We start from the raw sequence: 17,857 nt of genomic DNA, 5'->3' as shown, positions 1-17,857 counted from the left end.
CTTTTTGCTGCAGTGCTGCAGTGCTTCTTGCACCTGGACAAACGTCTCCTTGAGCAACAAAATACAAAGAACTATAAGGGACTAAAAATAACTGCATGCATGTGCAGTTGGGGCAAATTCTGGACAAAAGACACAAAAAGACCAAAAGACTCAGCTGCCACTTCTGAAGAGCTGGGAGCAAAAGCAGGGTACTGCACATGCCCCCTGCACTCAGCACCACCAAAGGGTTGGGCAAAACACCTAAGCCACCCCTCTGGCCCGACCCCTGGACACACCCCTACCCTCACCCCATATAAGGAACCAGCTTGCCTTACCCCCTCTGGGAGCAAGGGAAACTGTTGTTTGTTTTTGCTCCCCCTTGCTGCAGCAGGGGCCCCAGTAAAGCCTAGCCTGAATTTCTTATCTGGCCTCTAGTCAATTTCTATTGATTGGGGAAGAACCCCAGTTGGTATCAATTCCATTTATATGAAGTTCTAGAACAGGCTGAATTAATCTATAGCTGTCTGTGCCTTCTCCTCTCTCTTCATGCTCTGAACAAACCCCTCCCTAGTAGAGAACCCCCTCTTCCCCACAGTGGTGGCCACTATTCTGACTAGTCTGATTTTGAACTTTTAAAATAGAATCAGGAGTACGTACAGTACTCTTTTGTGCCTGATTTTTATCAATATTATGTTGTGAGATTGATGTATATTGTTTCATGTATATGTAGTTTGTTCACTTTCATTTCAGTATAGCAGTAGTTTCTAAAAGTTTTTGTTTCAGGACCCCTTTACACTTTAAAAAATGGCTTTTATTATGTGTGTTGTCAATATTACCAGATTGGCGGTTCAAGCTAACAAAAATTTAAAATATTTATTAATCCATTCAAAAATTAATCCATTGGGCTTCCCTGGTGGCACAGTGGTTGAGAGTCTGCCTGCTGATGCAGGGGACGCGGGTTCGTGCCCCGGTCCGGGAGGATCCCACATGCCGCGGAGCGGCTGGGCCCATGAGCCATGGCCGCTGAGCCTGCGCGTCCGGAGCCTGTGCTCCGCAACAGGAGAGGCCACAACAGTGAGAGGCCGGCGTACCACGAAAAAAAAAAAAAAATAATAATAATAATCCATTATAGTTAATGTCACATTTTATGAAAAATACTTAATTTTCCAAAACAAAAAAAATAAAAAAGAAGAATGGAAATGTTTTATATTTTTGCTAATCTCTTTAATGTCTGGCCTAATAGAAAACAGCTGGAATCTTACATCTGCTTCAACATTTTCTCAGTTGTAAGATCACACGACATGTAGCCTCCATATTGTTGTAAGAGAATAAGAGTGTATAAGCCTTGAGAATTATTATGAAAATAATGTTTACAGCGTCTTGGGGAACCTCATGGGTCCCTGAACCACAGTTTGGGAATTGGTACTGAATATTAGTCCTTCATGTGACTCTGCCAGAGTTCATATATCCTTTCTATTGTGGATGTGTGAGTGGGGATTTGGGGCCCATAATAAACATTGTTAATATATAATTATCAGAGGGAGGTTTCCTATATAGCATTTCTTATTAACCAAAGAGTCCTTATTGTTGATCTATGTCTTGTTCCTTCCCACACAGCTGTCCACTCACTTTTCTTGCCAACTGGAATTCCCCACCTCCCTTCCCTCTATTCACATTTTAACCATCTCACAAGGCTGGTACCTGGCTTTCTCCATGGTACCTGCCCTCATGGCCCCAACCCACCTTGGACTCCTTCTCTGGACCCTTCCCCAAGTAAATCTCAAGCTTATTCTGATCATAGAATGTTGTGTGGATGACACCTCTGGAATTGTGTAGCTTTTGGTGTACTGTGGTTGAAGTTTGAGTCTTCTCACCCAAAAAGACTTTAAGGGCTGAAGCATCAAAAAAAATGTTCCTCATGTATCTTTTCAATCTTCTACATGATATAACACAATCAAGTGCATGGATGTGTGCCTAAGTTAGTCTAACTCAGGACCCTGGAAACTCTCAGGACCACTTATACATGTCACTGGTGCTTGTCAGATGCATCTGTGGGAATGGGTGTCTGAGGGTGACGTTGTTTGTTGTTTTAGGAGCTGGTGACATTCCAGGATGTGGCTGTGGACTTTACCCAGGAGGAGTGGGAGCATTTGGATCCCTCTCAGAGGCACCTGTACAGAGAAGTGATGTTGGAGAACTATGGGAATCTCATCTCCTTGGGTGAGAACAGCATCTTCCTGAACCCATCTGCTTTCTCTCGGGTTCAGTTGTATAGAGTAAATCCTGAGGGGATTTGCATTTGGGGGTCCACATATTCCAGATCCCTTAATGGTAGTGGGTATCAGATTTGAGAGTGCATAGAAAATACCTGAGGTGAAGGCAAGAAATGCCAGTTCCTGTACAAATTAAAGGAGACTAAAGAGATAAGACAACGGAATGCAATGTCTTATTCTAGTTAGAAAATATCTAGGAAAATAGTGCTAAACGGAACATATTTGAGACAATTGGCATCATTTACAAATTAACTGTGAACTAGATACTAATATTGCATCAATGTTAAGTTTCCTGATTTTGATGGCTGTATTGTGGTTATGGAAAAAAATGTCCCTGTTCTTAGGAAATGTGTACTGAAAGAATTTAGTCATAGAGAGCCATGGGGCCTGTAACTTTCTCTTAAGTTGTTTAAAAAAGAATTGTGTGAGAGAGAATAATAAAGTAAATGGGCCAAATATTAACAATTGGTGACTATGGGTTAGGGTTCTACAGGCATTCTGTTCTCTGTATCACTCTTGCTATTTTTCTCTAAAATAAAAGGTTATCTGAAAAACCTACATCCCTAGGTTCTATCACCAAGGCTACTGATTCAGTGGATTTGGAATGGAGTCTACATTTTTGATAAGTCTCTTCAAACCACACTTTGGGCAGTGCTTCTCTGGTGGACACAGAATCATTACTGCCTCTTCACCCCACTGAGAATTATTACTGTTGTATATTGCAAATAGGCCTCTTCACTGAAGTTCCTGGAACTCCTGGAACAATTTTTTTCTCTGGGGGAGAAAATATTTGTTTGTTTGTTTATTTATGTGTGTCTGTGTGTGTCTGTGTGTGTCTGTGTGCCTACATATATATAAATATAAAATGTGATTTTGATGCACAGTGGTTTTATTCACCTTTCCCAGTCTTCATAGGACCTTCACGAATACCTAGTGATAAGATTGACTTGTGGCAGGGTCCTTGTCCACATCATACTGCCCTAATCCACTTGTCTTTCCCCGCAAGCAGGACATCTGCTGTCCAAACCAGAAATGATTTCCCATTTTGAACAAGGAGATGATGTGTGGATGGAGGAAACAATACCAAGAAGCTCCTATTTAGGTGAGAACCAGTCAGCCAGGAGAAAATGCCATTAATAATCCTATGAATCCATGAAGGGATGGGTAGCAACTTCAAAAATATATATTATTTGACTTTTTATGCTGATAATTTAATTGAAAATATTTAAATATTTATTTGATTGGAGGCAAATATCTTTTTTTTCTTTTTTTTAACATGTTTATTGGAGTATAATTGCATTACAATGTTGTGTTAGTTTCTGCCATATAACAAAGTGAATCAGCTGTATGTATACATATATCCCCATATCCCCTCCCTCTTGCGTCTCCATCCCACCATCTAGGTGGTCACAAAGCACTGAGCTGATCTCCCTGTGTGATGCAGCTGCTTCCCACTAGCTATCTGTTTTACATTTGGTAGTGTATATATGTCAGTGCTGCTCTCTCACTTCGTCCCAGCTTAACCTTCCCTCTCCCCGTGTCCTCAGGTCCATTCTCTATGTCTGTGTCTTTATTCCTGTCCTGCCCCTAGGTTCATGAGAACCATTTTTTTTTTTTAGATTCCATATATATGTTTTAGCATATGGTATTTGTTTTTCTCTTTGTGACTTACTTCACTCTGTATGACAGACTCTAGGTCCATCCACCTAACTACAAATAACTCAGTTTTGTTTCTTTTTATGGCTGAGTAGTATTCCATTTTATACATGTGCCACATCTTTTTTATCCATTCATCTGTCAGTGGACACGTAGGTTGCTTCCATGTCCTGGCTATTGTAAATAGTGCTGCAGTGAACATTGTGGTACATGATTCTTTTTTTTTTTTTTTTTTTTTTCTTTACTTTTGGCTGTGTTGGGTCTTTGTTGCTGAGTGCAGGCTTTCTCTAGTTGCGGTGAGTGGGGGCTACTCTTCGTTGAGGTGCACAGGCTTCTCATTGTGGTGGCTTCTCTTGTTGCAGAGCACGGGCTCTAGGTGCTCAGGCTTCAGTAGTTGTGGTACATGGGTTCAGTAGTTGTGGCTTGTGGGCTCTAGAGCGCAGGGTTGCTCTGCGGCATGTGGGATCTTCCTGGACCTGTGTCCCCTGCATTGGCAGGCAGATTCTTAACCACTGTGCCAACAGGGAAGCCCCATGACTCTTTCTGAATTACAGTTTTCTCAGGGTATATGCCCAGTAATGGGATTACTGGGTCATTTGGTAGTTCTATTTTTAGTTTTTTAAGGAACATCCATACTGTTCTCCATAGTGGCTGTATCAATTTACATTCCCACCAACAGTGCAAGAGGGTTCCCTTTTCTCCACACCCTCTCCAGCATTTATTGTTTGTAGATTTTTTGATGATAGCCATTCTGACCTGTGTGAGGTGATACCTCATTGTAGTTTTGATTTGCATTTCTCTAATGGTTAGTGATGTTGAGCATCCTTTCATGTGTTTATTGGCAATCTGTATTTCTTCTTTGGAGAAATGTCTATTTAGATCTTCTGCCCATTTTTGGATTGTTTGTTTTTTTGATATTGAGCTACATGAGCTGCTTGTATATTTTGGAGATTAATCTTTATCAGTTGCTTCATTTGCAAATATTTTCTCCTATTCTGAGGGTTCTCTTTTCGTCTTGTTTATGGTTTCCTTTGCTGTGCAAAAGCTTTTAAGTTTCATTAGGTCCCATTTGTTTATTTTTGTTTTTATTTCCATTTCTCTAGGTGGTGGGTCAAAAAGGATCTTGCTGTGATTTATGTCAAAGAGTGTTCTTCCTATGTTTTCCTCTAAGAGTTTTATAGTATCTGGCCTTACATTTAGGTCTTTAATCCATTTTGAGTTTATTTTTGTGTATCGTGTTAGGGAGTGTCCTAATTTCATTCCTTTACATGTAGCTGTCCAGTTTTCCTGGCACCACTTATTGAAGAGGCTGTCTTTTCTCCATTGTATGTTCTTGCATCCTTTATCAAAGATAAGGTGGCCATATATGTGTGGGTTTATCTCTGGGCTTTCTATCCTGTTCCATTGATGTATATTTCTGTTTTTGTGCAGTACCATGCTACGTTGATTACTGTAGCTTTGTAGTATTGTGTGAAGTCAGGGAGCCTGATTCCTCCAGCTCCATTTTTCTTTCTCAAGATTGCTTTGGCTATTCAGGGTCTTTTGTGTTTCCATACAAATTGTGAAATTTTTTGTTCTAGTTCTGTGAAAAGTGCCATTGGTAGTTTGATGGGGATTGCATTGAATCTGTAGATTGCTTTGGGTATTATAGTCATTTTCACAATGTTGATTCTTCCAATCCAAGACCATAGTTATGTCTCTCCATCTCTTTGTATTATCTTTAATTTCTTTCATCAGTGTCTTTTAGTTTTCTGCATATAGGTCTTTTGTCTCCTTAGGTAGGTTTATTCCTAGGTATTTTATTCTTTTTGTTGCAGTAGTAAATGGGAGTGTTTCCTTAATTTCTCTTTCAGATTTTTCATCATTAGTGTATAGGAATGCAAAAGATTTCTGTGCATTAATTTTGTATCCTGCTACTTTACCAAATTCATTGATTAGCTCTAGTAGTTTTCTGGTGGCATCTTTAGTTTTCTCTATGTATAGTGTCATGTCATCTGCAAACAGTGACATTTTTACTTCTTTTCCGATTTAGATTCCTTTTATTTTTTTTCTTCTCTGACTGCTGTGGCTAAAACTTCCAAAACTATGTTGAATAATAGTGGTGAGAGTGGGGATCCTTGTCTTTTTCCTGATCTTAGAAGAAATGATTTCAGTTTTTCACCATTGACAACGATGTTAGCTGTGGGTTTGTCATATATGGTCTTTATTATGTTGAGGTAAGTTCCCTCTATGCCTACTTTCTGGAGAGTTTTTATCATAAGTGGTTGTTGAATTTTGTTGAAAGCTTTTTCTGCATCTATTGAGATTATCATGTTTTTTATCCTTCATTTTGTTAATATGGTGTATCACACTGACTGATTTGCGTATATTGAACAATCCTTGTATTCCTGTGATAAACCCCACTTGATCATGGTATATGATCCTTTTCATGTGCTGTTGGATTCTGTTTGCTAGTAGTTTGTTGAGGATTTTTGTGTCTGTGTTCATCAGTGATAATGGTCTGTAGTTTTCTTTTTTTGTGACATCTTTGTCTGGTTTTGGTATCAGGGTGATGGTGGCCTTGCAGAATGAGTTTGGGAGTGTTCCTCCCTCTGCTATATTTTAGAAGAGTTTGAGAAGGATAGGTGTTAGATCTTCTGTAAATGTTTGATAGAATTCGCCTGTGAAGCCATCTGGTCCTGGGCTTTTGTTTTTTGGAAGATTTTTAATCACAGTTGCAATTTCAGTGCTTGTGATTGGTCTGTTTATATTTTCCATTTCTTCCTGGTTCAGTCTTGGAGGTTGTGCTTTTCTAAGAATTTGTCCATTTCTTCCAGGTTGTCCATTTTATGGGCATAGAGTTGCTTGTAGTAATCTCTCATGATCCTTTGTATTTCTGCAGTGTCAGTTGTTACTTCTCCTTTTTCATTTCTAATTCTGTTGATATGAGTCTTCTCCCTTTTTTTCTTGATGAGTCTGGCTAGTGGTTTATCAATTTTGTTTATCTTCTCAAACAACCAGCTTTTAGTTTTATTGATCTTTGCCCTTGTTTCCTTTATTTCTTTTTCATTTATTTCTGATCTGATCTCTATGATTTCTTTCCTTCTGCTAACTTTGGGTTTTTTTGTTCATCTTTCTCTAATTGCTTTAGGTGTAAGTTTAGGTTTTTTATTTGAGATGTTTCTTGTTTCTTGAGGTAGGATTGTATTGCTATAAACTTCCCTCTTAGAACTGCTTTTGCTGCATCCCATAGGTTTTGGGTTGTCGTGTTTTCATTGTCATTTGTTTCTAGGTATTTTTTGATTTCCTCTTTGATTTCTTCAGTGATATCTTGGTTATTTAGGAGCATATTGTTTAGCCTCCATGTGTTTGTATTTTTTATATATTTTTTCCTGTAATTGATATCTAGTCCCATAGCGTTGTGGTCGGAAGACATACTTGATACGATTTCAGTTTTCTTAACTTTACCAAGGCTTGATTTGTGACCCAAGATATGATCTATCCTGGAGAGTGTTCCATGAGCACTTGAGAAGGAAATGTATTCTGTTGTTTTTGGATGGAATGTCCTATAAATATCAATTAACTCCATCTTGTTTAATGTGTCATTTAAAGCTTGTTTTCCTTATTTATGTTCATTTTGGTTGACATGTCCATTGGTGAAAGCGGGGTGTTAAAGTCCACTACTATTATTTACTGTCGATTTCCCCTTTTATGGCTGTTAGCATTTGCCTTTTGTATTGAGGTGCTCCTATGTTGGGTGCATAAATATTTACAATTGTTATATCTTCTTCTTGGATTGATCTTTGATCATTATGTAGTGTCCTCCTTTGTCTCTTATAATAGTCTTTATTTTAAACTCTATTTTGTCTGATATGAGAATTGCTACTCCAGCTTTCTTTTGATTTCCGTTTGCATGGAATATCTTTTTCCATCCCCTCACTGTCATTCTGTATGTGTCCCTAGATCTGAAGTGGGTCTGTTGTAGACAGCATATGTATGGGTCTTGTTTTTGTATGCATTCAGCCAGTCTATGTCTTTTGGTTGGAGCATTTAATCCATTCACATTTAAGGCAATTATTGATATGTATGTTCCTATTACCATTTTCTTAGTTGTTTTGGGTTTGTTTTTGTAGGTCTTTTCCTTCTCTTGTGTTTCCTGCCTAGAGAAATTTCTTTAGCATTTGTTGTAAAGCTGGTTTGGTAGTGTTGAATTCTCTTAACTTTTGCTTGTCTGTATAGGTTTTAATTTCTCCTTCGAATTTGAATGAGATCCGTGCTGGGTAGAGTAATCTTTGTTGTAGGTTTTTCCCTTTCATCACCTTAAATATGTCCTGCCACTCCCTTCTGGCTTGCAGAGTTTCTGCTGATAGATCAGCTGTTAACCTTATGGGGATTTCCTTGTATGTTATTTGTTGCTTTTCCTTTGCTGCTTTTAATATTATTTCTTTGTATTTAACTTTTGGTAGTTTGCTTAATATGTGTCTTGGCATGTTTCTCTTCGGATTTATCCTGTTTGGGACTCTGTGCACTTCCTGGACTTGATTGACTATTTCCTTTCCCATATTAGGGAAGTTTTCAACTATAATCTCTTCAAATATTTTCTCAGACCCTTTCTTTTTCTCTTCTTCTTCTGGGGCCCCTATAATTCAAATATTGGTGCCGTTAATGTTGTCCCAGACGTTTCTGAGACTATCCTCAATTCTTTTCATTCTTTTTTCTTTATTCTGCTCTGCGGTAGTTATTTCCACTATTTTATCTTCCAGGTCACTTATCTGTTCTTCTGCCTCAGTTATTCTGCTATTGATTCCTTCTAGAGAATTTTTAATTTCATTTATTGTGTTGTTCATCATTGTTTGTTTGCTCTTTAGTTCTTCTAGGTCCTTGTTAAATGTTTTTTATATTTTCTCCATTCTATTTCCAAGATTTTGGATCATCTTTACTATCATTACTCTGAGTTGGTTTTCAGGTAGACTGCCTATTTCCTCTTCATTTGTTCGGTCTGGTGAGTTTTTACCTTGCTTCTTCATCTGCTGCATATTTCTCTGTTTTCTCATTTTGCTTAACTTTCTGTGTTTGGGGTCTCCTTTTCACAGGCTGCATATTCGTAGTTCCCGTTGTTTTTGGTGTCTGCCCCCTGTGGGTAAGGTTGGTTCAGTGGCTTGTGTAGGCTTCCTGATGGAGGGGACTGGTGCCTGTGTTCTGGTGGGTGGGACCATATCTTGTCTTTCTGGTGGGCAGGGCTGTGTCCAGTGGTGTGTTTTGGGGTGTCTGTGAAGTTAGTATGAATTTAGCCAGCCTCTCTGCTAATGGGTGGGGTTGTGTTCCTGTCTTGATAGTTGTTTGGTATGGGGTGTCCAGCACCAGAGCTTGCTGGCCGTTGGGTGGATCTGGGTCTTAGCACTGAGATGGAGATCTCTAGGAGAGCTCTCGCCGATTGATATTATGTGGGGCCAGGAGGTCTCTCGTGGTCCAGTGTCCTGAACTCGGGTCTCCCACCTCAGAGGCTCAGGCCTGACACCCGGCTGGAGCACAAAGAACCTGTCAGCCACACAGCTCAGAAGAAAAGGGAGAAAAAAAGAAAGAAAATTAAATAAAATAATTTTTAAAAAATTTTTAATTATTAAAATAAAAAGAGTAATAAAAAAATAGAGAGTAGCCAAACCAGTAAACAAATCCACCGATTATAACAAGTGCTAAAAACTATAGTAAGATAAACGTAAAAATCAGAAACAAGTCAGTTGCAGACAGCAAACCCCAAGTCTACAGTTGCTCCCAAAGTCTGCCGCCTCAAGTTTGGGTTGATTCGCTGTCTATTCAGGTATTCCACAGATGCAGGGTACCTCAAGTTGACTGTGGGGATTTAATCCACTGCTCCTGAGGCTGCACAGAGAAAGTTCCCTTTCCCTTCTTGGTTCGCATAGCTCCTGGGGTTCAGCTTTGGTTTTGGCCCTGCCTCTGTGTATAGGTTGCCCTCAGGCATCTGTTCCCGCCCAGACAGGATAGGGTTAAAGCAGCAGCTGATTAGGGGGCTCTGGCTCACTCATGCCAGGGGGTGGGGGCAGGGGGAAAGGCGGGGGGGAGGGAGGGGTACGGTAGTTATAATTGGAATTGACAGTGCAACAGCCTGAGGCATGCTGTGTGTTCTCCCAGGGAAGTTGTCCCTGGATCACGGGACCCTGGCAGTGGCGGGCTACACAGGCTCCCAGGGGGGTGTGGGTAGTGAACTGTGCTTGCACACAGGATTCTTGGTGGCTGCAGTAGCAGCGTTAGCATTTCATGCCCGTCTTCGGTGTCCGAGCTGTTAGCTGCGGCTCGCGCCCATCTCTGGAGCTTGTTTAGGCGGTGATCTGCCTTCTGTGGGCAGACAGGGAAGGAATATCCTCTCCTTGCATGCCCTGAAACGATGGTTTCTTTCCTCTTAGGCAAGTCCAGAGTTTTTCCCAGACCCCCTCCCCGCTAGCTATGGCGCACTAGCCCCCTTCAGGCTGTGTTCACGCCGCCAACTCCAGTCCTCTCCCTGGGGTCTGACCTCCAAAGCCCGAGCCACAGTTCCCAGCCCCACCTGCCCCAGTGGGTGAGCAGACAAGCCTCTTGGGCTGGTGAGTGCTTTTCGGCATCAATCCTCTGTGCGGGAATCTCTCTGCTTTGCCCTCTGCACCCCTGTTGGTGCACTCTCCTCTGTGACTCTGAAAGTTCCCCCCCGCTCACTCCCATCTCCACCAGTGAAGGGGCTTCCTAGTGTGTGGAAACTTTTCCTTCTTCACAGCTCCATTCCAGAGGTGCAGGTCCCATCCCTATTCTTTTGTCTCTGTTTTTTCTTTTGGCCTGCCTGGGTACATGAGGATTTTCTTGCCTTTTGGGAAGCCTGAGGTCTTCTGCCAGTGTTCAGGAGGTGTTTTGTAGGAGTTGTTCCACATGTAGGTGTATTTTTGATGTATTGTGGGGAGGAAGGTGATCTCCACATCTTACTTCTCTGCCATCTTGAAGGTCCCCCCACATATCATTTTTTATAAAAACATTAAATGCCCAAGCTCCTCAATTCACTTGGAACCAGCATTACTATTTTCTTAGTTCCTCATTAAAATTTTGACAGTTGTTCACTCCATAATTGTATGAAAGTTATATTTTTAACTTTTTGATAATTATACTTTGACAACATTAACCCAGTTGTAGCTCATGGAATTTGACTTGGTGTTTCTAGTAACATTTAGTTTCCTTGACTAAGGAAAAAGTCCCCAATATCTTCCCATTCCCCTTGAAGTAAAAATGAAAAACCTAATGTCAGGAGGACAGAGACCAGCAGTAGCACTTCTTCACTCAGTGAAGTTTCTTTGCCTTACCAGTACTGCCTAAGTGTGTCCAGGAGTACCGTGCAGCCTCAGACAAAACCTCTGCTCACTTTCGTCATCTAATTTTCTTTGTCCCAGGAGTCAGGGATGAGAATGATGGGATTCTCTCTTGGCCAGTATCTCCAGGAGAAAAACCCTATAGCTGTCCCCAGTGTGGCCATGACTTCAACCAGCTCAGATTCACCCGTGAACCCATATGGGAGAGAAGCCCTCTCCATATGACAGGGGTGGAAGAGCCTTCAGTGAAAGGACAACAGACCTTAACCTTCCTGTGCTCCTTCCAGGAGACAAGCCCTACCGATGCATGGAGTGTTCCGGAGTCTTCAACTCAGAATCTGCTCTGAGAAGGCACAGAAAGAACCACATGGGAAAGAAACCTCACACATGTGAGGAATGTGGGAAGGACTTCAGCCGTAGCTCCAACCTGTCCATCCATCGGCGAATACACACAGGTGAGAAGCCCTACAGATGTGGTGTGTGTGGGAAGGACTTCAGCCGCAGCTCCAACCTCTCTATCCACCAGCGCATCCACACAGGTGAGAAACCCTTCAGGTGCTGTGACTGTGGCAAGGACTTCAGCCGCAGGGCAGCCCTGCAGATCCACCAGAGTGTCCACACAGGAAGGAAGCCCCATGCCTGTAAGGTATGTGACCGGGGCTTCACCTCACGCTCTACGCTGGCACGACACCAGCAGGACCATGCAGGAGACAAGGCCTATGTGTGTGACACATGTGGCCGGGGCTTCAGCCAGAGAGCCAACCTCTACCTGCACCAGCGTGTTCACACTGGGGAGAGGCCATTCCGGTGCGAGGCCTGTGGGAAGTGCTTCAGCTGGAGCAAGGACCTGGGTATCCACCAGAGGGTCCACACGGGAGAGCGGCCCTACAGCTGTGAGGCTTGTGGGAGGGACTTCAGGCATCGCTCGGCCCTCAAGAGGCACCAGAGGGTGCACACAGGGGAGAAGCCATACCCCTGTGCCGTGTGTGGGAAGGGCTTCAGTCAGAGAGTACACCTGCAGACACACCAGAAAGTGCACTGTAGGGAGAGGCTTCCAGGATTGGGCTCTGCACATGCAGGTGCCTTCCGCAGCCAGGGCGAATGCCAGGGCATGGGTGCTGAGGTGCACAACATGGATCAGGCTTAATGATGTATGGCATTCATTAATATTTATACAGAAAAGAGGACAGATCAACAGCACTTAGATGGAGAAATAGAACATTTTTAGCCCTCCCAAAAGACCTCTGCATGCTTCTTTCCACTCACTACCCCACAAAGGGAGTCGCTATCCTGACTTCTAAAACCATAGATTGATTTTGCAAGTTATAGAATATCATATAAGTGGAATTACACAATATGTAATCTTTCATATAGAACTTTATCCACTCAATGTCTGCATTCATGTTGTTGCATGTATTCAGAGGTTCATTCATTTTATTACTGAGTAGTATTCCATTGTTTGAGTGAACCACAGTTTGTCCATTCATCTGTTGATGGACATTTACATTTGGGTTATTTCCAGGTTTTCCAGGTTTTGTTCGTTATGAATAAAGCTGCTGTGAGCATTTGGGTACGCATCTTTGTGTGGACATATACTTTAATTTCTCTTGGGTTTATACTTAGGAGTAGAATTGATGGGTATTTTTTAAATTATTTTTTTAAAAGATTTTTTTGATGTGGACCATTTTTTTAAAAGTCCTTATTGAATTTATTACAATATTGCTTCTGTTTTATGTTTTGGTTTTTTGGCCACGAGGCATGTGGGATCTTAGTTCCCCGACCAGGGATTGAACCTGCACCCCCTGCATTGGAAGGCAAAGTTTTAACCACTGGACCACCAGGAAAGTCCCTTGATGGGTATTTTAAAACTTGTAAAAAACTGGGCTTAGTATTTTCTTGTACATTGGATTTTTACATGTACTTGGAAAATTTCAAACAAATACAGAAATGGAACAATGTAACACTCATGTCCCCATCATCTAGCTTCAGTAATCAATTCATGATGAATTTTGTGTCCTCTATTCCACGCTGCTCCCTCACACACAGTCCTGAAGTATTTTAAAGCAAATCCTAGACTAGGATATTGTGTCATCTTTATATAGCATATACTTTCAAAAAATAAAGATTTGTTTAAAATGTTTTTCCAAAGAATCACTGGGTTTAAAATTTTTTTTATTAAGGTAAAATTCAGAAAACATATTCACCATTTTAACCATTTCAGAGTATATTATTCAATAGTTTTTAATATATTCACAATGTTGTACAACCATCACCACTGTCTGATTCCAGAATATTTTCATCAGGCCAGAAAGAAACCCCATTACTATTAAGCAGTCACTTTTCATTCTCCCCCTCCCCCAGCCTCTGGCAACCACTAATTTACTTTCTGTTTCTATAGATTTGCCTATTCTGTACACTTCATATAAAAGGAGTCAGACAATATGTGCCCTTTTATGTCTGGCTTCTTTCACTTTCATAATGTTTTCAAGGTTCATTTATGTTGTAGCATATATTAGTACTTCATTCTTTTTATGGCCAAACTATATTTCATTGTATGGATATACAGCATTTTAAAATCCATTTTTAAGTTGACGGACATTCGGATTGTTTCCAGTTTTGGGGTTTTATCAATAATGCTACCATAAACATTCATATACGAATTTTTCATTGAGCATATGCTTTTAATTCTTTTGGGTATATATGGAGGAGTGGAATTAGTGGGTCATATGATCATTCTGTTTTACTATTTGAGGAACTGCTGAATTGTTTTACATAGATCCATTTTATCTTGTCATCAGCAATGTATGAGGGTCCCACTTGCTCTACATCCTCAGCCACACTTGTCATTTCCCATATTTTGTTTGTTTGTTTGTTTTGTTTTTAATCATAGCCATGCTAATGGCTGTGAAGTAGTATCTTACTGTGATTTTGATTTACGTTTCCCTAATTACTAATGGTGTTGAACTTCTCTTTATGTGTTTATTGGCCATTTGTATATCTTCTTTAGAGAAATGTCTATTCAAGTGCTTTGCCCATTTTTAAATTGGATTGTTTATCTTATGTTTGAGTTGTAATAGTTATTTATATAATCCCAGGCCCTTATGAATATATTATTTGCAAAGATTTTCTCCCATTCTTTGGGTTGTATTTTCATTTTCTTGTTGGTGTCCTTTGATGTGTAAAAGTTTTTAATTTTGATGAAGTCCAATTTATTCTTTTCTCTTGATGCTTGTGCTTTTGCTGTCATATTTAAGAAATTTACATAATGCAAAGTCACAGAAAGTTATACCTATTTTTCCTTTTAAGAGTTTTATAGTTTTAGCTCCTACATTTAGGTTTGATCCATTTTGAATCAATTTTTTTTGAATCAATTTTTATATATAGTATGAGGTAGAAGTCCAAATTAGTTCTTTTGCATGTTGATACCCAATTGTCCCAGCACCATTTGTTGAAAAGACTATTCTTTCCTCATTGACTAGTCTTGAACCCTTCCTGAAAATCAATTGACCATATGTATGGGTTTATTTCTGGACTCTCAAGTCAATTCCACTGAGCTGGGACTTCCCTGGCAGTCCAGTGGTTGGGACTCTGCGCTTCCACAGCAGGGGCCGGGTTCAATCCCTGGTCAGGGAACTAGGATCCTGCCTGCCACACACCATGGCCAAAAAAAAAAAAAAAAAAAAAAAAAAATCAACATCAATTCCATTGATCTGTATGTCTGTCTTTATGCCAGTACCATACTGGTTTGATTACTGTAGCATTGTAGTAAGTTTTGAAAACAAGAAATGTGAGTCCTCCAATTTTGTTCTTCAAGAAAAAAGATATTTTTGACCATTCCTTTGCAATAACAATATGACTTTTAGAGTTAGCTTGTCCATTTCTGCAAAAAAGGCTATTGGGCTTATGATACGGATTGCACTGACTCTGCAGTAACTTTGGGGAGTATTGCCATCTTACCAACATTAAATCTTCCAGTCCATGAATACAGGATGTTTTTCTGTTTATTTGGTTTTCTTTAATTTCTTTCAACAATATGTTTTGTAGTTTTCAGTGTACAAGACTTATACCTCATTAGTTAAACTTATTCTTAAGTGTCATTAATGTTATTGTAAATGGAATTGTTTTCTTAATTTCATTTTTGGGTTGTTCATTGCTGGTGTACAGAAATACAATTGAGTTTTGTATATCAATTTTGTATCCTGCAATTTTGCTGAACTCATTTATTAGCTCTAATGGTTTTTTAGTGGATTTTTTAGAGTTTTCTATAAGATCATATTATCTGTGAATAGATAGTTTTATTTTTTCCTTTTCAATTTGGATACCATTTATTTCTTTTTCTTGCCCAATTGCCCTGGCTAGAACTTCCAGGACAATGTTTAAGAGACCTGTTGAGAGCAGTTATTCTTGTATTGTTTCTTGTCTTAGAAGGGAAAGCTTTCACCATTAAGTGTGATATTAGTTATAGGTATTTTCATAATGCCCCTTTTCTTTCATTCTGTTAATATAATGTATTCCATTAATGGATTTTCCAGTATTGAACCAGCCTTGCATTTCTGGGATACATTCCGTTTAGTCATGGTGCATACAGTAATTCTTTTAATAAGCTGCTTGATTCAATTTGCTAGTATTTTGTTGAGGATTTGTGCATCTATATTCATAAACAATATTGGTCTGTAGTTTTTCTCTTCTGTGATGTATATAACTGGCTTTGATATGAGGGTAATATTGGCCTCATAGAATGAGTTAGGAAGTGTTCCCTCCTTTTTGAGGGGAAAATTTGAGAAGTATTGTTAATTTTCCTTTAAATGTTTGGTAGAATTCACTGGTGAAGCCATCTGACTCTTAACTTTTCTTTGTTAGAAGTTGTCTCAGTCAATTCGAGGTGCTATAGCAAAATACCATAAACTGGGTGGCTTAAACAACAAACATTTATTTCTCACAGTTCTGGAAGCTGGAAGCTGGGGAGTCCAAGATCAAGGGGCCAGCAGATATGGTGTCTGTTCTTGCTGTATCCTCCTCACATGGCAGAGGAGAGAGACTGAGAGAGAGAGAGAGAAAGAGAGAGAGAGAGGGAGCACTTTCTGGTTTCTTCTTCTTACTAGTCCCATCATGGGCACCCTGCCATCATGACTTCATCTAAGCCTAATTATCTCCCAAAGACTCCACATCCAAATATCATCATGTTGGAGTTTAGGGCTTCAATATTAATTTTGTGGGAGATACAAACATTCAGTCCATAACAGAAGTTATTTGTTTACTGATTCAATCTCTTGTCATAGAAAGGCATACTTCTCTTGAATAGGTTTTGATAGTTTGTGTGTTTCTAGGAATTTTCCCATTTCATCTGGGTTGTCTAATTTGTTACCATAAAATTGTTCATAATATTATTTTATAATCCTTTTCATTTCTGTAAGGTCAGTAGTAATGTCTCCTCTTTCATTCATGATATTAGTAACTTGAATCTTCTCCCTTTTTTTCTTAGTCTATTATTACCAATTTTGTTGATATTTTCAAGGAACTAACTTTTGGTTTTGTTGATTCTCTACTGTTTTTCTATTTTTTTGTTTATATCCTTTCTAATATTTATCATTGCCTTCCTTCTGCTTACTTTACATTTCTTTGCTCTTCTTTTTCTAGTTCCTTATAGGTCTGAATTTTGAACATATCTTGCTAGAGGTTGAAGAGGTAAGGCTATGCTTTCAACATTCACACTGAGAAAGGCCCAGGAGGTGACTTGGGCCACAGTTTGGGGTGGCAAAGCTGTGGATAGTAGGATTGTCTAAACATAACCCAGAGGGAAATGAGAAAAGGCTCTCAGAAATCAGGGAAAAAAATCCCAAAGTGTCTCTTTCCCTCTTTCCCCATGGTATAGCTGGAATGTGTATTCCCTTCCCTGTTCCACCTCCCAAAAGACATGAGGCCACACACTGCAGTGCTAGTGAGGGACAGAGGAGCTGTGGGCATGAGAATTTTATCACTCATTCAAACTCACACCCAGATACATGTGTGTCACCTCCTGGTGTCCCCCCAATGGATAAGTGCTTCTCCAAGCCCAGCATATTTCAGCTGAGACATGCAGTCTGTGTAGTACCTGATGGTTTGGTTGTGACCTGGTGTCATAGTGATAATAGAGACAGTGACCCTAACAGTTTAATGACCCTTCAACCTGTGGGTAGGTAACTGGGAGATAGATAGTATTGTAGTCTCTGTCTTAGTCACCTGTGATGGTTTTTAAATTTTTCACACACACTGTTGAGAATATTTTAATTATTATAGATAATAGAGAAATTACTAATCCCTCTAAAATCCTCCTGTTGCTTGGTCTAGAGCTGGGACAGGACCTCCCAGCAGCAAGGAGCCCTGAAGGCCAGAGTAAAAAGGCAAGTACATCCCTTTAAATCTCTCATCTGTTTTTTTTTTCTCCCCATTTCTTCTCTTTCTTCTTCTTATTTATTTATTTATTTTTTAATGCACATATTCTTAAGTACTTGGGGACTCTTAGTATGGTGGTAATTAAACTGGATTTGTACTTTTTTCATTGGCGAATTTAGCACATTTTAAAATATATATATATATTTATTTATTATTTTTGGTGTGCCAGGTCTTAGGTGCAGCACACGGGAT

The 17,857-nt window shown here is 39.9% G+C and overlaps 2 protein-coding genes across 3 annotated transcripts in view; both read left to right on the top strand.

The window, feature by feature from the left end:
* Nucleotides 1–12,604, top strand: part of ZNF383 (zinc finger protein 383) — a 48,259-nt gene extending 35,655 nt beyond the window's left edge. The window contains exon 5 of the mRNA XM_067019149.1: nt 11,518–12,604. Coding sequence (XP_066875250.1) covers nt 11,518–12,380 — 863 coding nt within the window. The 3' untranslated portion in view covers nt 12,381–12,604. The remainder of the gene's footprint in view (nt 1–11,517) is intronic.
* Nucleotides 11,660–17,857, top strand: part of ZNF875 (zinc finger protein 875) — a 35,244-nt gene continuing 29,046 nt past the window's right edge. Inside the window, exon 1 of one of the 2 annotated variants that reach the window (XM_067019061.1) lies at nt 11,660–11,688. The gene's annotated coding sequence lies outside the window, so the exon portion shown is untranslated. Of the gene's footprint in view, nt 11,689–11,759; nt 11,773–17,857 lie in introns of those variants that run through there. The other variant, XM_067019058.1, reaches the window with a different exon arrangement.

Source organism: Kogia breviceps, chromosome 18 (assembly GCF_026419965.1).
Source record: "Kogia breviceps isolate mKogBre1 chromosome 18, mKogBre1 haplotype 1, whole genome shotgun sequence".
Taxonomy (NCBI): domain Eukaryota; kingdom Metazoa; phylum Chordata; class Mammalia; order Artiodactyla; family Physeteridae; genus Kogia; species Kogia breviceps.
This window is presented reverse-complemented; position numbering and strand designations above follow the sequence as displayed.